This window comes from Rhipicephalus microplus, chromosome 10 (genome assembly GCF_043290135.1).
Source record: "Rhipicephalus microplus isolate Deutch F79 chromosome 10, USDA_Rmic, whole genome shotgun sequence".
Lineage (NCBI taxonomy): Eukaryota > Metazoa > Arthropoda > Arachnida > Ixodida > Ixodidae > Rhipicephalus > Rhipicephalus microplus.
The window spans coordinates 93,563,372-93,589,030 of record NC_134709.1 but is presented as its reverse complement, the minus strand read 5'-3'; the positions used below and the strand labels follow the sequence as shown (position 1 = coordinate 93,589,030).

At 45.5% G+C, this 25,659-nt stretch overlaps 1 protein-coding gene across 1 annotated transcript in view; it reads left to right on the top strand.

Annotated features, from left to right (window-relative positions):
• The window catches only part of LOC142774796 (uncharacterized), a 140,612-nt gene that overhangs the window by 101,867 nt on the left and 13,086 nt on the right, over positions 1 to 25,659 (top strand). Inside the window, exon 4 of the mRNA XM_075875881.1 lies at positions 18,247 to 18,315. Within this exon, the coding sequence (XP_075731996.1) occupies positions 18,247 to 18,315 (69 nt within the window). The remainder of the gene's footprint in view (positions 1 to 18,246; positions 18,316 to 25,659) is intronic.

The following is a 25,659-nucleotide window of genomic DNA, read 5'->3' as shown; positions in this document are numbered from 1 at the left end:
TTGAGTGCACAATGCCGTTATGAATTATTGAAGTAATGCTTCCTCGGTCACCGTTTCTATTTAGAAAGGAATTTACTAATTTCCATTTTTTATCGGAGTTACTTCCACATTCCAACATTTTCTGTTCGAGGTATTTTTTTTTGCTCTTTTTAAGTACGCACAGAGATTGTTACAGTATTTCTTGTACCTTGCTCTTGGCCCAACATTGAAAGGCTGTTTCTTGGTTTTTTTGTAAAGATTCTCGCGTCTGCGCATCGCTTTAAGTAATTTATCAGTTAGCCATGGGTTTTGAGGTGACGCAATGGTCTTCTTGCATTTTTTCCTATGCGAATGGGAATGAAAGTAATGTAAAAGTAAAGAAAAAAAGCGCGAGAATGCTTCTTGAGGGTCGTTGGTTTCCCTTACAGCAAGCCAGTCTGATTTCGTAATGTTCTCGATAAGCGCTTCCTTATCCAAAACAAGTTTATGAAAGCATGCGGAACGACAAATAGGAGTTGAAATAGTTTTAAGAATAATGGGATAATGGTCGGTGATATTACTGGTAAGAATGCCCGCTTCAGGAGCGACCAGAAGGTTTGATAGCGCATGATCAATTAGTGAGCATCCGCCGTCACGAGAAAGACGTGTAGCTTGAGTAATTAGGCATTCAAAACCATAACTGTCATGGCAGCTAGAATATGTCGTGAAGTTAGCGGACGCGGTATCAAGCAGGTTGATATTCATGTCACCTACGATAACTACATTTTTATTTTCTGACGATATTGATTCAAGCACATTGTCTAAAGCGTTGCAAAAATCGGTAATGGAGGTAGAGGGTGAACGATAAATACAACCCAAAATAAAATTTTTGTTGTCGATGTTAAGCAACAAATGATCAAATTCTACCCATACAGCTTCACCACAGTTAGGTAAATTTAGTGCAAGGTCATGCCGTCGTTTGAACGCCAGGTTTGATAATACATAGATGGCTGCTCCACCATGATTGCTTGATGGTCTGTGTGCGTATTCAGATGAGTAGTTGGGGAAGCCGAAAAGATCTTTATCAGCGTCTGAAAGCCAAGTTTCGGTGATACAAATGATAGGAAAGGGCTTTGTGATTGTAGAGAGAAGATTTTGAATGTCGTCGTAATGTTTCCGCATACTACGAGCATTGAAATGAATAAGCGAACATGAGCTGTTAAAAAGAAAATGATCCACCTCCGAAGTGTTTAGGTAAACTGACATAGTGAATCAGATACAGCGATGGTGAAAAAAAAACAGCGTATGCGTAAAAAAAACAGGGATATCTAGATTATAAAAGAGAGATCAGATTCTTTAGCAATGCGATGATGGTCTTAAGACAGATGATTTATGATGGTCTTAAGACAGAAACCTCACATATAAATAAATCATGTTTCACGTTCAGTATGGTTTAACTGGTCCACCACCGATGTGTACTGCACCACTCATAACCACTCTCTTTCCGTCCAAATTAAAAAAAAAGGCGCCTACGGGAACACTGTTTGAGAAAAGCATTCGTCAAAATATCAGTGCATTGCTTATTGAAACATGTCACTATATAGAACATTTTCGTATACTGTATTCGAACCGCACTTTTTATCGTATTTCATGTGCAGTAATAAAAATGACAAGTGAAAGTGTTGCTACAATCACGTGAAAAACAATCTTTGAACGAGAAGTTTAAATGAACGGCGATGAAGTTAAACACGAATTGACAAACAAGTGGGAAAGTTGTGTTTGGTAGTTCGTTAGAGATTGTGGGTGGCCATATAATTTCGAAGCAGTCTAACAAAAAAGAAACAGAAAGGAAAAGAAGACAACCACCCGCCTGTAGCACGAAGCCATAAGAAAATCCGTGGAGATTTTTCAGAAAGAAAATTCTTATTGTTATCGAAACATTCGTCCTGGTCCAGGGATTGAACCCGGTACCAACGCCTGTCCGAGGTGGTAGCTCTGCCGATTGAGCTAATCAGGAAGCTAGCAATTTACAGCACGAGGGTTAATTTAATGGCAACTCGAAGCACATGAATACAAATATCGCAAATGAGTTCTGCGGAAACGCACAAGGTGGCTGAAGTGTCATGAAAGCCAAAGACAACCACCCGTTTGTAACACGAAGCCACAATAAAATTCTTACGAATTTCTGAGAAAGAAAAGCCTCTTAGTTGCTGAAAAATAGGCATTGGTCCGGGGTTTGAACCCCACACCATGGACTAACATTTCGGTCCTAAATACCCTATTGGTCCAGCGTCGTCTCCTGCCTGGGTCATAAGTGAATCGCAGGTTAATAAAATACTTTCTATTAACTCTTATCTATAACTCTTCCCAGTCTAGGGCCCTGAAAACCTCCTCTAAACGCGCGGCGAATAGCTTCCTTCGACTGAAGAATTTTTTGACGCAATATGCCTTATGAAGTAACTTCTGCACCCTGCAGGGGCGTCTGCGCAAGCAGGCGTTTGGTGTGTAGCGAAACCACGAACCCCAGCCGACGGAGGGTTTCTACTGCCCCCCACGCCTAGCCGGGCATGGCTTTGCCGTGTCCAGGGAAAAGGGGATCCTGGGGGTTGAGCTGACGCTGGGTGATAGGACCTTTAAGGCCTCCCGGTAGAGGCAACACACCCCTATGGCCCCGGCTTCACGTAGACGGCACCCCTGGGCTGGCCCACCCAGGTGAAATCGGCAGTCGCCTTTTCCTATCTCTATGCCCCATATCTTCGTCTTTATGGCTCACTTTTTATCTGTCCTGTGATCTTCTCCCTTCCGTTTACTTCCAAATTTCTTGGCGGCGAGTGTTAAACCTGTGTAGTTACCCAACCTTGGGTAGATATATTCGGTTATAGTGGCGATGCATGGCTGGCATCTCCAAGTGTTCACCATTCAACCTTGTAGCGTCCCCTTATTGGGCTCGGTGATGGGTGGCTGCCATCACCACCGAATCGTACACAATCTTTATGGCCACTTTTCCCCCCTCTCCCTGATCACCCGCCAAAAAGGTGGCGCACCGAATAACCGTTTCTTTTTCTAAACCGAAGCAGTCCTTTTCCAAGTTTCATGTTGTGCATAGCCAGAAAGAGAACGAAAGAGTCCGAGCAATATCACCTTTTCTTGTCTCGAAAACACTCACCGAAGTAACCGGCCCAAGATATCGTGTAACAAAGTTGGAATGTGGTGAACTCCTTTTAGAGCTTGCGGCAACCTCCAATACGACAGATTACCTAAACTGGTAGTGCTCGGGCATTTCCCAGTCTTAGTGGGCCCACACAGGTAATGAATACAGCGCGTGGTGTGGTCCCTGATGACGAGCTGCTTGGACTGTCCGAAAGTGAATTATTGGAAGGCTGGCACGACCAGAGGGTAGTGAAGGTTCGAAGAATAATCATACGACGGGACAAAAAGGAAACACACACACACAACACATAATCATCACTTTTGGTACCAGTGACTTACCTGATTCGATTGAAATTGGCTACTGCAAGCTCCGTGTCAGGCTTTCTGGACCAAACCCTCGCAGATGGTGCAAGTGCCAGCACTTTTGACATGGGTCACAAAGTTGCAGAGGGCGCATTACTTGTGCAAATTGTACAACCCACGAGCACGCATCACATACGTGTACCTCAACAACATCATGCTGTTCGAACTGTGAAGGATATCATGCTACTCACTCGATATGGTGCCCAATCTGGAAGAAAGAAAAACAAATCCTGCAGATTAAAGTGAAGTTCAAATTGTCCATTCGAGAAGCACGTAAATGGTTCTCCATACATCAGTCCAGTCCTTCCTTCGCCGATGTGACGTGCCGGGGCGCCGCGCCGCATCTTTCCGTGCCCGCAAAAGTCATACAAAGTGAGATTGCGGGTGCGCCACAAGCGCCTCCGGCTGTAGCAGCCAGTACTGCTCCGCCACCTAACAAATAGGGCCAGTAGACTCTCCAGTCTGCCAGACTCTGGGTCACTGCAAGCACAGTGAGGCCCGAAAGCACCATGAATGTGTCTCTCGAGCAGGCACCATCCACCACCTCACAAGAGGTGATAGATACAAGTACGACTGCTCCGGCGCCTCAGACACCCAAGGATAGGAGCAACTCTTTTGAGCACACCAAGAAAGAAAAAAAAAACTCGAATTACAGGGCCTTTTGGGGGCCCTGTAATAACCTAAGGCAACACTTTTGTACACACAGCACCGCACAACATTAAAATGACACAAATACTACAGTGGAACGTCAAAGAACTGCTGAAAACCCTCGACGATATCCAGGAGCTCTTACACGAACATACACTAAAGAAGCTGTTTGTCCAAGAAACACTCGAAACCAAAACACACTAACTTTCTACGCAATTGCGTTATCTTTCGAAAGGCTCGGAATGATATTCTGCCATCCGGTAGTGTTGCCATTATAGTAAATCGAGGAATTGCAGGCACACATCTACGACTACAAACATCCCTTGAAGCGGTGGCTGTTCCAGCAGTTCTCACCAGCTCGTCACCATGTGCTCTTTAAGCATACTTCCACAATACTGTCTTGAAAACCATGAATTCCAGTCCCTCATAGACGAACTTTCAGAATCCTACCTTATCCTAGCGGACTTTAATATTAGCACATGGTAGCCTCTGGGGTGACTCTCGCTGCGATGCGCGAGGTCACTTGATTGAACAGTTCCTTTTCTTTTTCGGTGCGTGCCTTCTGAACCGAAAAGAGCCAACATACTACAACATTGCTAACAATACGTATTCAACAATAGACCTCAGCATAACATTCCCATCTATCCTGCCTCTACTTAAATGGGAAGTCATTAATAATCCATACGGTAGTGACCATTTACCAATCATTATCAGCACATCAATAACAAACACATGTCCTCCACAGATTACTAAATGACTCACCGATAAAGCTGATTGGGAAAAGTTTCAAAAAATGACTTTAATAATTTGATCTTACGTGGCGGCGTTAAGCGTAAATGATGCTGTGTGCTACTTTAGAGCTTTCTTGGTTGATGCAGCAACAAAATGTATTCTCCAAATATGTGGACCGTCAGGCAAAAGACGAGTCTTACGGGGAAATAATGAGTGTCGTGATGCACGAAAAAAACAAAATGAGGCATGGAAGTTGCTTATAGACTCGCCTACTGCCGAGAATCTTGTAAACTTTTAGAACATCAAGTCGCAAGAAAGGAGGACGCGCCGACTGACGAGAAGAGAAAGTTGGCACAACGTTTTATCAGGCATTAACTCCTACACAAATGAGTCGAGAGTCTGCAACAAGATCGGTAAGGTGGCAAGACTAAAAGCCCATTCCCTTCCTCTAGTGAACACAGAAGGGGAAAGTTTGAAAGACCAGACTAACACTATCGAAGCGCACCTCAAAAGGATCTCCAGCTCATCACACTATAGTGAAGCGTTCCGACGATACAACACCAGAATAGAAAAACAAAGATTAGAGCGCGAATCCACAACGCATGAGGCATACAATGAACCTTTATGTTTGGCTGAGCTACAAGCCTCACTTACCTGCTGCAATAAATCTACCCCAGGCCCAGACCGTGTGGCATATGAAATATTAAAACACGTGTCCACTGAAACCCAGAAAGCTCTCCTCTCCCTGTAAAATGAGATATGGTCTTCAGCCAAGCTACCCTTAGCCTGGGAGGACGCTATCGTTATCCTAATTCTAAAAACAAGGCCAGGATGCGGCTTTAGTTTTCAGCTACAGGGCAATAGCCTTAACCAGCTGTCTTTGCAAGGTATTTGAGAAAATGATAAACAGGCGCCTGATGCACTTCTTTGAAACTATAGGCCTACTTGACCAATACCAGTGTGGGTTTCGAGTGGCTCGGTCCACCACCGACCACCTTGTCCGTATCGAGGCACAAAATCGCTACACTTTTGTTCCTCGATATGAAAAACGCATGTGATACTACATGGCGCTTTGGCATATTGCGAGACCTGTCACATTTAGGTGTGCGGGGTAGAATGCTGACAATAATCGAGAGCTACCTGTCCAACCGGGCATTCCGTGTCCAAGTTGGCACTGTCTGATCTCGAATATTTGTCCAAGAAACAGGAGTGTCACAAGAAGGTGTATTGAGCTGCACACGTTTCATAGTTAAAATGAATTCCCTGCACCTGCCTTTACCACGTAATATTTTACTGAATATATGTCGACGATGTACAGATTGGTTTCAAATCCTGCAACATCTCAATGTGCCAACGTAAGGTTCAACTAGGGTTGAACAAGGTATCACGATAGGCAGATGAAAATGAAATCATGTTCAACGCGCAGAAGAGCACTTGCGTCTTGTTCAGCCGAAAGAGGGCCTCTATCCTGACCCCGACCTTGACCTGCATGGTCAACCTCTCTCAGTGTAGACGCAGCACAAGCTTCTTGGACTAATATCAGAAACAAAACTAACCTTCATCTCACACATCAAGAATATAAAAGACAGGTGCTTAAAAACAATGAATATTTTGAAAGTGTTGTCACGCACTACGGGGGGCCGTGACAAGAAGTGCATGAAGAATTATTATAAAAGCCTCGTACGCGCACGCGTAGATTACGGTGCTTTAATCTATCATTCGGCAACACCATCAGCCTCAAAGATTCTCGACACCCTCCGCCATTTAGACATTCGCCTCTCTATGGGTGCTTTTCGAACTAGCCCCGTGGAGAGCTTGTACGTGGAGTCGAATGAATGGTCGCTCCACCTATAGAGATGTTGCGTGTCTTTTGTGTACCTTCCGAAGGTAAAGGCAGACGAGCAACACCCCTCTCATTTCACATACATTGCTTTGTCTTGTTCTGGCTTGTTGAAAAACCGCCCTTCCTTGAGGCAGGCCTACTCGCTCCGTGTAAAGGGTCTGGCCGAAGAAACAGGTGTGCCTCTTCTCAAACACAGTTTGATGGCTCCTTCTGCATATCTGCCACCATAGCAGTGGCAGCTTATATACTGTGATGTCTCTTTTTTGGAAGTCACAAAGCACGCACCACCTGCACACATGCACACATACTTGCTAGAACTACAACATAAATACACATGCCCTGAGTTATTTACCAATGCCACAAAGTCCAACACTTCTGTGTCCTATGCAGCTGTAGGCCAATCTTTTTCCGAGGCCGGCATTCTTTATCGTGATGCAAGCACTTTCACAAGACAAGCTTACGCAATACTAGCGGTCGTAACACACATCAAGCAGATAAAATTAAAAATTGCGGATAAAAAGATTGTCTAAGCGTGGTCATAGCCCTGAAACCTCCTAAAAACACAATAGCCCCGTGCTGGTGTTACTTTACTTATTTCTGTGCACACTGTACACATCAAAACAGCATATCGTTGTCTGCTGGGTAACAGGGCACTGTAAGAAACAAGGGAACGTTTTGGCCGACAAGCTGGCTGCTTCTGCCAACGACACTACTTCCAATGCATCAATACCAATCCCTGCAGTTGATTTGAAACCGTTTTAAAACGAAAGCTCAGGGGGTATTGGCAGAGCACGTAGGATAGACACACAGACAATAAATTCCATGTCATTAGGCCGCAACTGCGTAATTGGCCACCGCTATTAAAATCACGACCCACAGAAGTAGCCCTAACAAGGCCTAAAACAGGACAAACTCACTCTACACACCGATATCTTCTATCTACCGGCAATACACCATATTGTGAGAGATGTGGAGAACCACATACGGTTCTCCACATTCTTTTCCAGTTTAGTGAGCTAGATGCTCAAAGAAAAAAACACTTTTTACTGTCCTTCCGACAGAAGCTCCCACTACACCATGGGATGCTCATCGGTAGGACTCTGCTTTTTAAACTGCAATCACTTCGCACGTTTTTAAAAGTTTTAAAAGATGTTCATGGATTTCGCCCCGTATTTCGAGGAGATCCGTAGCGCGACCTGTGTACCGTGGTCGTAGCTGCTGTCACTACATCTTCATAATGCGTCTATTATTATGACATTTTGCCATCCACTTTCACTGCGCATATCTCACGCTACTGTCATGGGTTTATTACTTCCATGTTTTTACCTGCGTGAGCGCGACGACTTTTACGGGAACCTTTACAGCCACGCATTGTATCATTGTTCATATCTCTAGTCTTTTGAAATGGCGCACTTTCGCTGTCAATTGTTTCTTGAGCCATAAAAAACCACCCATCATCAAGTGACCTCTGCAGTCTGTGACGCGAAAGAACACGCATCGGCTTATCTACCGATGAATAAGCTGTACACTGACAATCCGTTTTCTCCTCTTTAAAAAGGTCCATTGTTCCATGTTCCACAAATTACCACTGCAGTTCCGCCTCCCTCTCTATCCATATCACTATATACAAGCGACAGCATCTCCGACTCCACACTTTCTGCTTTGACGAATGCTTTGACGAGTGCTTTATGCTTTGACGATGCTTTGACAAATGACGAACGGCAAACCATTTGTGTCTGGTTGAGGAAGTGGGATATGGCCCGAGCAGTCAAGCCCGGCGTGGTATAGTGGCTCGGTGGGAATCTTATTTCGTTGAAGGTGGGCCTAAGGAAGCTGTGTTGACCGTTCTCGACGTGGACATAAGTCTCAGCTGCCGGCGTACTTTTGCACTGAGCGATAGGGACCACACCAGCAAAAAAGCACCACACGCGATTATAAGTTTGTGTGACTCCAAGGTGACTGGCGATAAGCTTGTCCGGAAGCTGGAGGAGGACATCTTCGCATGTATGTTGCCTTCGTGCCTTCCCTCGAAAAGGAAGGCGCGAAGGGAAATATTTTGGGAAAGTGGGGTTGTACATTGCGGTAGTATAGTGCCCCGTCTTGAAGGTAGTAGAAGTTGCAGGAAGGGCTTGTATTTGTAGAACTCAGACTGTTGATGATGAGACTTAAAGCCGAGTCATGAAGTTGTTCGAAACCTTTGTCCAGAAAGTGTGATATAAACAATATGGAAGTGCCAGTGGCTCTCTATGCAGCGTCGGGTAGACCAACTGGATATCATGACAGATAATCTGCGTCCAGAGGCGCTTGACCGAATTTGTAAACAACTGAGAAGTTGTATTCTGGAGGAAGGGACATACACGACCAAAGCAGACCATGGGATCTTTGAGTGAAGTCAGCCAGCAAAAGGCATGATGGTCAGATACAACAGTATAATTGTAGCCAAACAGATATTCCCGAATCTTATGGCCATCCTACACTAGAGTAACACACTTTATCTCAGTGACTGAATTATTCCCCATGGAGGACAAGCGATGGCTGGCGTAGGCGATGATGCAATCACGTCAGTTTTGGCGGTGAGCGCACAGAGCCCCCATTCCGTGGCCACTCGTGGTGGTGCGAACTTTGGTGGTGAGGTTGGGTTACAGTAGGATAATGGTGGAGATAGTGTGAGGATAAAATTGAGCTCCAAAACTGCTGTCGCTTGAGATGCACCACAAATAATTGAGGTCGGCGAGAGGACGTGCAATTTCGGCAAAATTTCACGTGAAGTGGCAAAAACTAAGCACAACCCACTATTTGAAAACCCAAACACCATGAATTCAGTTTATTACAGCCCATCTAGGAATAGCGAACCATTTCTTCTTGTTTTGGTAGACCGACGGTCAATGAATGAGAAAAACATGGTGCCATGAAGAGAGCCAAGTGCGCTATTTATTCTTGGTAAAAAACATGCTTCTTACTAACTTGGCTCGGGCGTCTTAATGCAACAGAACATCACTATGTGTTATAATTCTTCTTGGGAAGCACGACCGGAGATTCTGAAAGACGTGAAAATTTTTCTGTGACACCTTAGGCACGCACCTTTTAATTTTTTTCTGCATTATTATGCATTCTGTACTGGATACGTTATCACGGCACCGGCAAATCAGGCTGGCATATTGTGGGTCACAACAGAATTATGGCGTCAAAGGTGGCCATGAATATCGAATATATTGGCATAGGTGGTCAAGAGAATACGTAGGTCTTCGGCTACAGCTGGTCAAACATCTAGCCCTAACATGTCCTCACTGTCAGTGCGTTGGAGGTCGAGTGAAGTCCGCAAGTTGGCAGGATGGCAGATAGATAGATTGATATATATATATATATATATATATATATATATATATATATATATATATATATATATATATATATATATATATATATAGATAGATAGATAGATAGATAGATAGATAGATAGAAAAGATCAAAGTGCCCGCAGTTCGGTAAACATGTTGCACATTTATTAAATATTAGAAAAGGGGCAAAATGGCGTGCATTCACTTGTTTCTAAGTGAAAAAGCAGCACGCATGCACTTTCACAAGCAGCCGTTGTATGGATACAAGAAAGGAGCTTACCGCCCCTCGAATTCACCAGCACAAATATTTCAGAATTTGTTCAGTACGAGCGGAATTTTAAAGATTTCTCCCACGATGCAATCGCATTCTTTTCTCTCATCTCGGCGGAAGTGCTGGAAGCTAATTAGGGAAGAGTGGCGCGAGAAGAAAGTGTGTCACGCGTGCCTCGTGACCTGGAGGATTTTTTCACATTTCTTTTCGATTGCGCGGGCTTTCAGCAGAATGGCATGCGCACGTGTGGAGAAGTCACGGCTTGCCGCGGCGGCCTCAGAAACGCCTGCACGCTTCATGCTCAGTCTCAACCAATACTGACGGTCAGCCTGAGACGCAGTGATGCTGGAGCGGGCATCGTCACTTGTCGCGAGCACATAAAGAGATTTGGGCTGGCTTGTAGATTTCACTGTTAATTGCAGGCCAGTTGCAGCCCTATAATATTTGGCACGCGTGTTATGGGGAGAATGTACTACCGATCGGCAGTGTTTTCTGACGATGCTCAACAAGTGTTGAGGGGCCCCTTTTGGAAAGCTACGGAGAAGTGGCTAAGACGACAATGGCGGCCACCTTCAGCAGCGGCAAAACAAATATAAATGTGTCCGACGCACGCAAATACTGTTTGCAACCCGCTTTGGTGTGCTCATTTCAGTTCTAAAGAGTGAATATGCCTTAAAAATGTGGTCCTGTCTAATTCCGAGGCAATGAAAACCTTGTTAGTTTTCTCCGTATGCGAAGACACTTCACATAAAGGGTTGGACACAGCAAACAATTTCAATGTATGTTAATTCATTTTCAAAATGGCCCTGAATTTTCATGCTTCCGATCAAGACCTGTCGTTATAGCCCCTCCACACGCCCCTCCCGCACTGGCGTAGCTATTTAGAAAGAGAAACAGAACTTGCAGTGACGTCACACCAGACGTGTAGTGACGTAATTGAGCTCCGGACTTTTGCCACCTCCGCAACTTACGTACCAGGAAAGCAACGGTTGCTAAGTTGCTCGCGTCTGCTGCAGCTACTGTTGGCAACTGCCAGTGGATTTGTCTTGCGTGTTCTAGGGCGTCCCATGCGTACGAAAGCAGACGACAGTCAGCACGACGTGAGTCACAGCCTTGCGTGCTAATATGAAGAAGCGAGCTACACAGCTGCGTCACTGCCCAACTCGGCACCCAGAAACCAAAACCAAAAGTTCACCACCTAAATGAGGCGACAATAAATTATTTAGCGAGAATACACGAATCTTGGTGCGTGTATCATGCTTTTTGGAATCATTAGACATGCTTGCAGCAAAGAACGTGACGGAAAAACCACCTTTTGGTTACCCCACCCGTTTTGGCATGATTCCTGTTACGACTCAGCTCGATCGCGCGGCTGATGCACCTCTCCTTAGGTACTGTTTTGAAGTCTGCATGTATATCACAATCCTGCAGAGAAAAAAAACTGACAAGGTTCCTGATGCGTTCACATCAAGTGACTCGATGCCAAAAGCCACCATTCTTTGCTTTTCTCCCACACACAATACTCAGTGATCCCGCCCTGGAACCCTCTCGAAGCTTTTGAATCTAACGTGGTTTTGCACAGCCTAGGTGATCTGTATCTCTTTGACCCAAGAAGGATTTTACGTGAGGACGTAGTCACGTGACGCCGCGTTATGTGGCGTCACACTGACTTTATGACGACGTTACAAAGTTAACGGAATTTGTGACGTCATCGTGGCACTCAATGGGAACGTCATGACGTGATGAAGAATTCGCACCACTCGTGTTGACGCAAACAATCGAGGACGCAAGTAAAATTTTCCAATTGTTAGGGCATACGTGGCCTTCATTTTTTGGTGATGATGATGATGAGTAGTTTTTAGTGGCGCAAGGGCCAATTGATGGCCAAAGAGCGCCATATCAATTGACTACAGATATGAACAATGATATGGTGCGTGGCTGTAAAGGGGCCTTAAAACTCTTCGCTCTAACGCGGGTTAAAACATGAAAATAATAAAATCATGACAGTGGCGTGACATATGTGTAGTGATAGAGGATGGCAAAATGTCATGATAATAAAACCACGATGAAGATGTAGTCACCACAGCCACAACCACTCTTTAGGGGTCGTGCTACGGATGACCTCGAAATATCGGGTGAAAGCTTTGCACATCTTTTAAAAACGTAAAAAGTGCTTGCAGTTTAAAAAGCGGATCCCTACCGATGAGCATCCCAGAGTGTAGAGGGAGCTGCTGTCGGTAGGGCAGTAAAAAGTGCTTTTTCCTTAGAGCATCTAGCTCATTGCACTGGACAAGAATGTGAAGAACCGTAAGGGGCTCTCCATATCTCTCACAATATGGTGGATCGCCGGTAGAAAGAAGAAATGAATGTGTAGAATGTGTATGTCCTGTTCTAAGCCTTGTTAGTATTACTTCTGTGTGTCGTGATTTTAATAGTGGTGGCCAATAACCTAGTTGCGGCTTAATAGCATGGAGTTTATTATCTGTGTGTTTATACCACATGCTCTGCCAATACCCCCTGAGCTTTCGTTTTATAAAAGGTTTTAAGTCAAGTGCAGGGACTGGTGTTGATGCATTGGCAGTAGTAACATTGGCGCAAGCAGCCAGATTGTCGACCAAAACGTTCCCTTGTATTTCACGGTGCCCTGGAACCCAGCAGACAACGACATGCTGTTTCGGTGTGTAGAGTGTGCACAGAAGTGAGTAAAGTGACACCAGCACGGGGTTCTTGTGTTTTTTAGGAGTTTTCAGGGCTTTTACCACGCTTAGGGAATCTGTGTATATTATCGCCTTTTGTAATTTTATCTGTTTAATGTGTTTTACGACCGCCAGTATTGCGTAAGCTTCTCCTGTGAAAATGCTTGCATTAGGATGAAGAACGCCGGCCTCGGAAAAGGATTGGCCTATTGCTGCATATGGCACAGAAGTGTTTGACTTTGACGCATCGGTAAAGAACTCAGGGCATGTGTATTTATGTTGTAGTTTTAGGAAGTATGTATGTATGTGTGCAAGTGCTGCGTGCTTTGTGACATCAACAAAAGAGACATCACAGTCTATAAGCTGCCACTGCCACGGTGGCAGATATGTTGCAGAAGCCATCAAACTGTGTTCAAGAGGCACACCTGTTTCTTCGGCCAGGCCCCTTACACGCAGCGCATAGGGCTGCCTAAACGAAGGACGGTTCTCGAACAAGCCAGAACAAGACAAATCATTGATTGTGAAATGGGAAGGGTGTTTCTTGTCTGCCTTCACCCTGAAAAAGTACAAAAAGGACAGGGAACATCTTTGTTGGTGGAGCGACCATTCATTCGAATCCACGTACAGGCTCTCCACAGGGCTGGTGCGGAAAGCACCCGTACAGAGGCGAATGCCTAGATGGTGGACAGGGTCGAGAACTTTCAAGGCTGATGGTGTTGCCGACTGATAAATTATAGCACCGTAATCTAGGCGTGTGCGTACGAGGCTTTTATATAAGTTAATGAAACATTTCCTGTCACTACCTTATGTAGTGCGTGACAACACTTTCAAGATGTTCATTGTTTTTAAGCACCTGTCCCTTAAATACTTGATGTGTGGGATGAAGGTTAGCTTAGTGTCTAATATGAGACCAAAAAACTTGTGCTCGGTCTTCACTGACAGAGATTGACCATGCAGGTCAATGTTGGGGTCAGGATAAAGGCCCCTCTTTCGGCTGAACAAGACACAAGTGCTCTTTTGCGCGTTGAGTATAAAACCGTTCTCGTTTGCCCATTGAGATACCTTGTTCAACCCTAATTGAACTTGACGTTGGCAAATTGAGATCTTGCACGATTTGTAACCAATCTGCACATCATCGACATATATGCAGTAAAAAATATTTCGTGGGAGAGACAGGTGCAAGGGATTCATTTTAACTATGAAAAGTGTGCAGCTCAATACACCTCCTTGTGGCACTCCTGTTTCTTGGACAAATACTCGAGATAAGACAGTGCCAACTTGGACACGGAATGTACGGTTGGACAGGTAGCTTTCGATAACTGTCAGCATTTTACCCCGCACACCTAAATTTGACAGGTCTCACAATATGCTGAAGCGCCATGTAGTGTCATATGCCTTTTCCTTTTCGAGGAACACAGAAAGAAAAAATTGCTTATGAACAAAAGCGTCGCGAATTGGTGCTTCGATACGAACAAGGTGGTCAGTGGGGGACCGAGCCTCTCGAAACCTACACTGGTATGGGTCAAGAAAGCCACTAATTTCAAGGAAGTGCATCAGGCGCCTGTTAATCATTTTTTCAAAGACTTTGCAAATACAGCTGGTTAATGCTATTGGCCTGTAGCTGGAAACTGAGGCTGGGTCCTTGCCTTGTTTTAGAATTGGGATAATTATAGCTTCCTTCAAGGCTGAGGGTAGCTCGCCAGAAGACCATATCGCATTAAAAAGGGAGAGGAGAGCTTTCTGGGTTTCAGTGGGCAGGTGTTTTAACATTTCATATGCCACACGGTCCGGGCCTGGGGCAGATTTATTGCAGCAGGCAAGTAAGGCCTGCAGTTCAGCGAAACAGAAATGTTCGTTGTATGCCACATGTGTTCTGGGCATGCGCTCTAATACCTGTTTTTCTATTGCGGTTTTGTATCCTCGGAACGCTTCACTATAGTTTGTTGAGCTGAAGACCTGTTCAAAGTGCGCTCTGAGAGTGTTTGCCTGGTCTTCCAAACTCTCCCCTTGTGTGTTCACTAGAGGAAGCGAATGTGCTTCTCGTCCTGCCACCTTACCAACCATGCTCCAGACTCTCGACTCATCTGTGTATGAGTTAATGCCCGATAAAATTTGTGCCAACTTTCTCTTCTCGCCTGTTGGCGCGTCCTCCTTGCTTGCGACTTGACGTTCTTAAAGTTTACAAGATTCTCGGCTGTAGGCGAGTCTCTAAGCAACCTCCATGCCTTATTTTGTTTTTTCGAGCATCACGGCACTCATTATTCCACCATTAAACTCGTCGTTTGCTTGACGGTCCACATGTTTGGGGAATACATTTTGTTGCTGCATCAACCAAGAAAGCTGTAAAGTAGCATACAGCATTCTCTATGCTCAATGCCGCCATGTCAGTCCAAGATAATAAAGTCATTTTTTGAAACTTTTCCCAATCGGCTTTGTCAGTGAGCCATTTGGGAACTTGTGCAGGACATGTATTTGTTATTGATGAGCTGATAACGATAGAAAAATGGTCCCTACCATATGGATCATTAATAACTTCCCATTTAAGTAGAGGCACGAGTGATGGGGATATTATGTTGAGGTCTATTGCTGAGTACGTATTGTTAGCAATGTTGTAGTATGTTGGCGCTTTCCGATTCAGCAGGCATGCACCGCAAGAAAAAAGAAGCTGTTCAATCAGGCGACCTCGAGCATCGCAGCGAGAGTCACCCCACAGATTGCTATGAGCATTGAAATCTCCCAGGAGAATATAAGGTTCTGGAAGTTCATCTATGAGGGACACGAATTCATGCTTTTCAAGACGGTGTTGTGGAGGTATGCCGAGAGAGCAGATGGGGACGAGCTTATTCAATAGAACTGCTCGAACAGCCACCGCCTCAAGGGATGTTTGTAGTGTTAGGTGTGTGCATGCAATCCCTTGATTGACTATAATGGCAACACCACCGGATGGCACAATGGCATCATTCCGGTCTTTCCGAAAAATAACGTAGTGACGTAAAAAGTTGGTGTGTTTCGGTTTCAGGTGTGTCTCTTGTACGCACAGCACCTTAGGTGTATGTTTGTGTTAAAGTTCCTGGATATCGTCGAGGTTTCTCAACAGTCCTCTGACGTTCCACTGTAGTATTTGTGTCATTTCAATTTAGTGTGGTGCTGTGCATACAGAGGTGTTGCGTTAGTTTACAGGGCCTTTTCAGGGCCCTGTGATTCGAGGTTTTTCTTTTTTGGCGCGCTCCAAGGAGTTGCGCCTATCCTTCGGCGTCTGAGGCGCCGGAGGAGTGGGACTTGTATCCATCACCTCTTGTGAGGTGGTGGATGGTGCCTGCTGGGCAGACACATTCACTGAACTTTCGGACCTGACTGGGCCTGCAGTGGTCCGAGGTTCTGCAGACACTAGGGTCTGCCGGCCCTGTTTGTCAGGTGGCGGAGCAGTACAGGCTGCTCCAGCCGGGGGCGCTGGCTGCACGACCGCGGCCACACACTGTGTGACATTCGCGGGTGCTGAGGCATGTGGCGCGGCGCCCCGGCGCGTCACATCTGCAAAGGAGGGATAAAATGGGTTGTGTATTGCGAAGCGTTGGCGCGCTGCTTGGAATGTGAGATTGAATTTACCCAGAAGTTCTACTATTTGTTTCTCTTTTTTCCATGCGGGGCATGATCGTGAGTAGGCAGCGTGGTCTCCTTCACAGTTCGAACAATGAGTTGTTTCTGAGGTGCAGTTGTCTGATATGTGTTGAATGAATGCGCACTTTGCACAAGTGGCACGCCCTCTGCAACTCTGCGATTCATGACCGAAACGTTGGCACTTGAAACATCGACGAGGGTTGGGAATGTATGGTCTTACACGAAGCTTACAATAGCCGGTTTCGATTGATTCTGGTAGGTCACTTGTTCCGAAGGTAATTATTACGTGCTTTGTAGGGGTCAGTTTGTTGTTGCGTCTTATTGTTATTCGTTGGACTTTGACCACGTTCTGGTCCTGCCAGCCTTCGAGCAGCTCACTTTCAGAATGCTCAGTAAGATCATCATCTGAAATTACGCCACGGACAGTGTTCATGGAGCTGTGTGGGCCCACCGAAACAGGGGTTTCACCAAAGGCTACAAGCTTAGACAGCTTTTCATACTGAGCTTTTTCACGAACCTCCAGAAGAAAATCGCCACTTCCCATCTTTGTTACTTTGTAACCTGGGACTATTGCTTCTGTGAGAGTTTTGGAAACGAGGAAAGGTGAAATAGCTCGGACTGTCTTCTTTTCGTTTTGACTGTGGATTACATGGTACTTTGGAAATGTCGGCTTTGGTGTGTTAGGCAGGAAAGTATCTTCGGTGTGCCACCTTTTTAGGGAGCGATCAAGAAGGGGGGGGGGAAAGATTTTGCCATAAAATACAATAAAGTTCGGCGGCGATGGTGGCCACCCACCACCGAGCCCAACATGGGGACGCTACAAGGTTGACTATTGAACACTTGGAGAGGCCAGCCATGCATCGCTGCTATAACTGAATATAACTACCCAAGGTTGGGTAACTGCACAGGGTTAACCCTCGCCGCCAGGAAATATCGGAAGTAAATGGAGGAGCGAAGAAGACAGGATAGATTTAAAGACGAGAAAAGGCTAAGATGTAGAGAGAGAGAGAAATAGGAAAAGGCGACTACCGATTTCCCCGGGGTGGGTCAGCCCAGGGGTGCCGTCTACGTGAAGGCGGGGCCAAAGGGGTGTGTTGCCTCTGCCGGGGGGCCTTAAAGGTCCAATCACGCAGCCTTGGCTCAACCCCCAGGATCCCCTTTTCCCCGAACACGGCAAAGCCACGCACGGCTATGCGTGTGAGGGAGTCGAAACTCCCCCGTTAGCTCGGGTCCGTGGTGTCGCTACACACCAAACGCCTACTTGCGCAGGCGCCCCTGTGAGATTTTTTTGGTGAGAAACAGCTGTTGGATTAGGCACACAACTCCATATTTTAACTTTCGTTAGCACCCCAGAACATAGAGATAAATATTGAACATATCAACTAATATAATGTACCTATAGCAATATAACATATCAACTAGCCCTGATATCAGTTTACTGCAAAACGTTTTGCCTACATGTGCGTTATACATCCAAAAAATGTCACAATTCCTATTCGGTAGTAGAAAAACAAGTATTTTTGGTTATATCAGTGCATTCATTTATCAAGAGATTATTTTTAATATCCATTTATATCCCGTTGACTTCATATAGTTCTTTGTGTACAGTGCACATGTTGGCTTTTACAGGTCCTAAAGTAGCATACACGCTCAAGTTTTGGTCAACGACGGAAAAGTGCGCCATTTTTACCAACCCAGGTAAGAGCATAGTTAATGTGTTTTTTTCTTTATTTGTTACAATTCAACATAATATAGCGGTATGTTGGAAAAAAAACGCCTGGACGCAACAAAATCACTTTTATTATGTGTGAACATTATGACATGATTATATTGATTTGTTTTATTTGGAAATATTGAAATTTATGTTGTGTTAAAATAAAACACCTATAATACCAGTCTGAAGTTCTTCTAGAAGAAACATGGCGTATTATGTTGCTAAAGTAAACAAATATAATAGCAGCTGTAAGTTCTCCACCATTGAAAGTGTAAATGCACATACCAAGCAGTGTGAGAATAAATTTCTCGTGTACTTGTCATTCAGTAGAAACCGAAGCCGGATATTTTTCCAGCGAAAGTTGTTATGAGATCACAACACGGGTCACGCGCAGTGCCGTAGTTGTCCACCGCCGGTGTGCGTAGCGACTATCGCATGAAATAGGCGAAAAAATCTCAAATAAGAGCCCCAAGGATGTAGGGGGCTTCAAATCCAAGGCCACTGCGCGCTAGTTCAATATTCTACCACTGAGCCACGCCAGTGCTTTTTTTCTTTAATGCATGGAATCATCACCGGTAATTGTGCACTACGCACAACATTGTCATCAGAAGAGAGGCAAACACAAACAAGCGTACAGAAGGGGAACCCACTCCGGAACGCGGTCAAAAGTCTCAACAACACTGTGCCCATGAGCAGATGATTCTCGGGACAGAGATCTCGTCTACCGTGGTGGCTCGGCGTGTTTATCAATTGTGCGACTTTCTCACAGTGAATGAATTTCCAACATTAAAAACAGGTCACATGAAGTATTATCGGTGCCCCGCCACGGTGGTCTAGTGGCTAAGGTACTCGGCTGCTGACCCGCAGGTTGCGGGATCGAATCCCGGCTGCGGCGGCTGCATTTCCGATGTAGGTGGAAATGTTGTAGGCCCGTGTGCTCAGATTTGGGTGCACGTTAAAGAACCCCAGGTGGTCAAAATTTCCGGAGCCCTTCACTACGGCGTCTCTTAATCATATGGTGGTTCTGGGACGTTAAACCCCACATATATATCAATCATGATATATTATCGGTGTGGTTCTTTTCGAAAGGGAAGAACGTAATACCGCGCATTGTGATTGGCAGTTCTTTTCTCATTGTTCTTTTAGAATGTAAAAAAATGGGATCATTTGAGACAAACAATAAAATAATGCTCCATCGTCTGAGGTTGGTTACTGTCCAGGAGCACATATATCGATCTTTCATTCTGCTACGTTTTCACTGGCTGAGTACAAGGGTGCAGTTTAAACAAAACTATTTTGTAGAAGAATACGTACACAAATTAGTACATCGTGACAAGACAAAAAGCGAATATGACATTCCACAAATGGGTTCACGCATAAGCTTATTCGCAAGTGCAGCAGTTAATTTGGTGCTGTCGATATTATACAAATAGTGTAAATTAAATCTGGCTTTCGAAAATTGACAGTATCTACAATGTCTTTTAGGAATCCCCCACAACAGCGATATCTTAGGAACATCTGTTGTGACATAATGAATAAAGGTGCTAACAAAGACGGTTGCAAAGGACTGGTAAAAGAAAGGGGTGGCAAATATACTTGAGGTAAAGGAATCGCAACACCAACTGTCGCACAAACAAATCCACCAGGCCTACGCCACCCTTTGAATTGGAAGGAAAAGGTTGTCTTTTCTCATGGGTTTCCAAGAGCAGCTTCAAATACAACAGGCAAATATTCTATGAAAGGCTTGAATGTTCACACGGGAGCAGTGCAACAGCTGCAGAACATAAACAAGCTTTGACGAAGGGAATATGTTACGTGCTTTCGCTCTTGCGAAAATGGAAATCTCTCGTCCGTGCCTTGTATCCACCTTTCGGTGGGTCGTAGCTATCGCAGTGATCTAATGTGGGCCGCTGTTACTAGAGTCATCGAGAGGCATACCAAGGTACCACATAGGAGTCGCATTCCAGTGAATACGTGAAAAGACTGAAGGAGTTTTGGCCCACATGCCTAGCCAGAATCCTCTACCTTTTTTGGAAGTTTATGTTGGCGGCAGCAACTTCACAACAACGTAAAGTAGTGTTGACTGCCTCCTGAACGCTGGGTTTATCAATGCGAAAAAAGGCAATATCATCCGCATAAGCTAAACTTCGAATTCTTCATCACCATACTGGTATCCTCTTTTGCTAAAATTTAGAAGCGCAGTTAAACATCATGGTTACAGATAAATGGCAAAGAGCAAAAGAAGAGCTCAAATTCCTGGCGTATATAGAGATGTATTTACCTCTATTATATTGAAAAGTGTGCAGTTTACAATAAGCCTCGTTGTGCACCACTTATAACACAGTGAAATACTGCATTAAACTACATCATCAAAGGGTAGCGTCTTAGAAGTTGGAACAAAAAGGCATGCTGTACCTTATCAAATGCTTTAGCAAGGTCTATTTAAAGCAGGGCTACTTGGTCCATGCTACCATCAATACAACCACGGACTGGTCGTGCTATATGGATGTTTGTTTTATAGAGCGACGTTGAATTCCACGTTGAAATGCTTAGTGGTCACCTGAACATTTAGTGATCAGTCTGTAATCAATTATTCAGCAATTTCGCAAATATTTTGTAGTCAACGCCGCACTACAGTATAGGGCGATATTTTTTAAACCTCTTATGCTTCTGAATCTGAACTTCGTGGGATTAATGTTGTATGGCCCTAATAAAAAGAAGGAGGAAGCTCAACAGTTTTATAAGCTTCTTTAAATAGGTTGTTCAAGGAACGGTATCACAAGTTCCTGAAATGCTATGTAATTCGCCACTAAGCCCATCTGGGTCAAGAGTTTTGTTCTTCTGCAACGTTGTCATTGCAAATTAAATTACTTTCCTGGTTATAAGCCCATCATCAGTGAGTCTGTCGTCTTCTTCCAAGTGGAGCACAAGGGCAATGAAGTGGTCAGCTTTGTCATCAAAATTTTCCAAGAAACTGAGCCATGGCTAACAAACCTAAAATATTTTTCAAACGCGCCGCTTATTTCACACGTCTCTGTGCAAAGAGTAACCCGTGACTCAATTTGCAGTACCCGGTTAAAATTGCCTATCTCTTTTCAGCCCCGAGAGCTTTCTTAGCGGGATCCTCTTCAATGAAATGAGTAACACGGGAACAAATTATTGCTCCCTTGTATACATCTGTATCGTGTTTCTATATCTGGGATCGAACCACTATTATCTCATCCACCTAGAATCCCGGCTGTTGGCTATCAAAAGTATCGAGCTTAAGAAGTACATAATAAAAATAGCGTTTTTGAGCCCTTTTTCTTTGAGCTAGTTCACATGAAATATTATTCGCCTGATACTCAACATTTCTTTTGAACTTTTCCCATTGAGCGAAGATTGGTAGCTGTCGACACTGTACTATTAGATTTTGTACGAGTTCTCCGACTATTTTTTCAACACAATCATTGCGCAACAAGTGTACGTTAAGCTTCCATTGGTCCCAGTTTAGAGAGACCTTACGAAAATACTTTGGACCCCAAGAAATCATGACTAAGCAATGGTCTGTAAAAAAATATAGGCTTTACAGCACATTTATGAACGTGAGATGATGGGCCGTTGTACACATACACACGGTCGAGCCGAACAACAGAGACACCCTGAAAGTGCGTAAACATGACTGAGGTAGGTGCATGCACTTCCTCCATGTACTAAATTGTGGTAATACCCTAATTTATTCAGTTAAGCTGCACTTGCATAATCAACGATTCGTTGAATGATACTGATCTCTAGTGTAACAAACATTAATAATGCACCAAACACTTATGAAAGTACTGACAGTGATTAGCAGCATGATCTAAGACAGGAAAAAAAAAGCATTCCTGCTATTTACTTTGGAGGGAGAATAGAAACAAATAAACCTCCAAATATGGGAATAAAAAGTCACAACAAATTAGGCGTGCTTCCCCATCAGCATATAGCGATGTCAAAGTATGATTCAACCGCTTACAAACTAATAAAAATCATGCAGCGGAACCTCTGCGGGCTCAGCTCATGTATAAAATATAATCTAAAAAACTTCTAGTGCAAGATCAGTCACGAGCAGCCGAAAGCTTAGTCTGTTGCACTGCAGCTGCATGATTTTGTTAGTGCTCAAGCACGAGGCGCAGCTGCCACTGACGTCTTACAATTTTCCAATCACTTACGTTGAGTGTGGCTACACACATGAGAAAGGTTAGCGCGGTAGACATTTTGCTTTCTTAAAAATTTTGTATGTCGTATTTAGCCACAGGGCAACCTGTGGCTCTACCTCTTTCGCACTCCTTAGGAGAACTTTCATGAGGTCACTAGCATAGGCGACACGTCCCTCGGTCCCCAAAAGAGGCGACACGTGGATCACATGAACACACTTGCTCAGTCTACTCGTTGCTGCTTCATCGCTGGTAGGTGCCAGACGATTCCTTGCTCGATTGCTATAAATTGTTTCTTGTTCGTCGTTATTGGGACGCTTGGCTTAAAGGTTTTCTGGGTGATGTTATCCTGCAGCATTGCTTTTATTCGTGCTTTCACTAGTGTCATAAGCGATGTTGTCGTGCGTGCTTAGTGCTTAAGGTTGTCCACATTGTAGTGAATAAGAAAGACGTTGATACCATCAGGTCAGCTATCATCAGCACAAGAAGAAGGCACGAGATCGGCGATCAAGCACCGTCATCTGGGCTCGCCTGCGTTCCTTTAGAGCTACCACCCGCTTGCTCAGTCCTTCAATAAACCCCCTTTACATTTGGTGGAGGTGCTGGGTAACTGCATCACCTACACCCTGGAACTCCGATCCCGCACGCTTCCGTCGACCATGCAAGTTGGCGCTGCCCAACAGACAGCACCTCTCGCGGCTCCTACTTGCCCCGGCCCGGTTCACCAGCGAGACCCCCCGATCTTTTCGGGCGCCGAAGACCAGGACGTCGAGGACTGGCTGTCGTCCTACGAAAAAGTCAGTGGACCAAACAGGTGGGATGACGCTGCTAAATTGAGCACCGTCAACTTTTACTTGGCTAATGTGGCGAAACTGTGGTATACAAACCACGAATCCGAGTTTGAGAACTGGGCCACTTTCAAGCAGGCAATATCCTCGGTTTTCGGTCGCCCTGCCGTGCGGAAGTTGCGCGCCGAACAACGCCTGCGCTCACGGGCACAAGAACCTGGCGAAACGTTTACCGCCTACATCGAAGATATACTCGATCTCTGCAAGCGCGTCGATGCCGCAATGAGCGAAAGTGCCAAGATCCAGCACATTATGAAAGGTGTTGATGACGACGTCTTTCAAATGCTCCTGGCGAAGTCTCCTGGCACGGTGTCTGAAGTGGTAACTCTGTGCCAGAACTACGACGAATTGCGACGGCAACGAGCTCTCACCCGTCGTCCATTTCAGCCTAACCAACCACTCGCTGCACTGGACGTCGTACCTGACCACTCCCGCCTTCTAGCACAAATGAAAGACTTTGTGCGTGAGGAGGTCGCACGTCAGCTTTCCCTCCTGCCGTTTTGTCAGCGCCAAGAGCTCCCGCAGCAGCAGCAAGAGCAACCACCGACACCGTTAGCTCCCATGCTCCGACATGCACTTCAGGACCAGATTGCCGAGGCTATGCCAGTGCCCTTTCAGCAGCAAGTCGTCGCCGCGCCTCTTACTTATGCTGACGCAGTAAAGAGGCAGCAGCCACACCAGCCCTCGCCGTTCAATGGACTGCCGCATGTCACCGCTCCTACTCAGTCTTCCGTCGCATGGGCTCCTCCCCTCGCTACCACAGCCTCGACTCAGCCGTATGCCGCGTGGGCGGCGCCCCTTGCTACAAATGCCTGGCGAACGCGCGATAACCGGCCGATTTGTTTTGCGTGCGGCGGACCTGGCCACATCTCCCGATACTGCCGTCGTCGCGTGCCCGCCTACACAGACGTCCGACCACGAAGCAATTACATGGACCGACCACCTTTTGGTTATGAAAGTTCGGATCGTCAGTCAAACACGTCTTCCCGTGACTATCCGGCAACTTCGTCTCGTCGCTCACCTTCACCAAATCGACGCTCCTTGTCACCCATGCGTCCACGACCAGCCCCTCAAAATGAGGGAAACTAGCCGTCGCAGTTCAAGGGGCAAGAACTGCGCTATCGAAATGTTCAAGTCCTCGCACCTTGCCGTCAAATATCGTCGAAGTTTTTGTAGACGGCGCCCATGCATACGCTCTTGTGGATACCGGTGCCGCTGTGTCTGTTATAGACGCCAAACTTTGCCGCAAGCTCCGAAAGGTGACCACGCCGCTTGATATGTTCTTACGTGCAGCAAATGGAGAACCTGTTCGACCTATAGCCGCCTGCACTGCCCGACTCAAAATTGTGGAGGACCACTACATTGTTGAGTTTATCGTCCTTTCCTCGTGCTCTCATGACGTCATCCTTGGCTGGGATTTCCTATCCCGTAATCGTGCCGTTATAGATTGTGCCCGTTCCGAACTTGAACTGCTTCCGTTCTTCGAGCAGCCCTACGACCACACTAATCAAGCCGCGCACAAGCTAGTTGTCCAAGAAAACACTGACATTCCACCGACAACAGCTGTTTTGCTCCCTGTGGTCTCCGACGGCATGCGTGATGAAGTAGCATTTTTCGAGCCATCACGCCTCTTTCTAAGTCGGAAACCACTTCTGCTCCCTTATTCAGCCCTCTCAATTTCTGATGGAGCCAGTGCTCTCTGCCTTACCAATCCCTTTCCGCATACCATCAAACTGTTTAAAGGCGAGTCTCTTGGATGCGTACAGCCCATTGATAACGGACAAATTTTTACAGTGCCGCAAGAATCATCCCAAAGTGACCTCGCCACCGTCAGTGCTCTTAACCACTCTCATCTACAGGCTTCAAAAGTGTTCGATTCGGCGATCGCAGACGGACTGTCACCATCTGAACGATCTGAACTCCTCCAACTGCTGTACCAGTACCGCGAATCTTTCGATGTTGTTCAACCTTCACTTGGCCGCACTTCTACCACTCTACATTACATCGATACCGGCTCCCATGCGCCACTACGACAGCGACCATACCGTGTTTCTGTGACGGAACGCCAAGTTATTACCGAACAGGTGAACGATATGCTGCAACGTGGCGTCATTCAACCTTCACAAAGTCCATGGGCATCACCTGTAGTGCTCGTTAAAAAAAAGGATGGTTCCGTTCGCTTCTGCGTGGATTACCGGCGCCTAAATAAGATCACTCGAAAAGACGTGTATCCTTTACCCAGGATTGACGATGCCCTTGATACTTTACAAGGTGCCGAGTTTTTTTCATCATTAGATTTGCGCTCAGG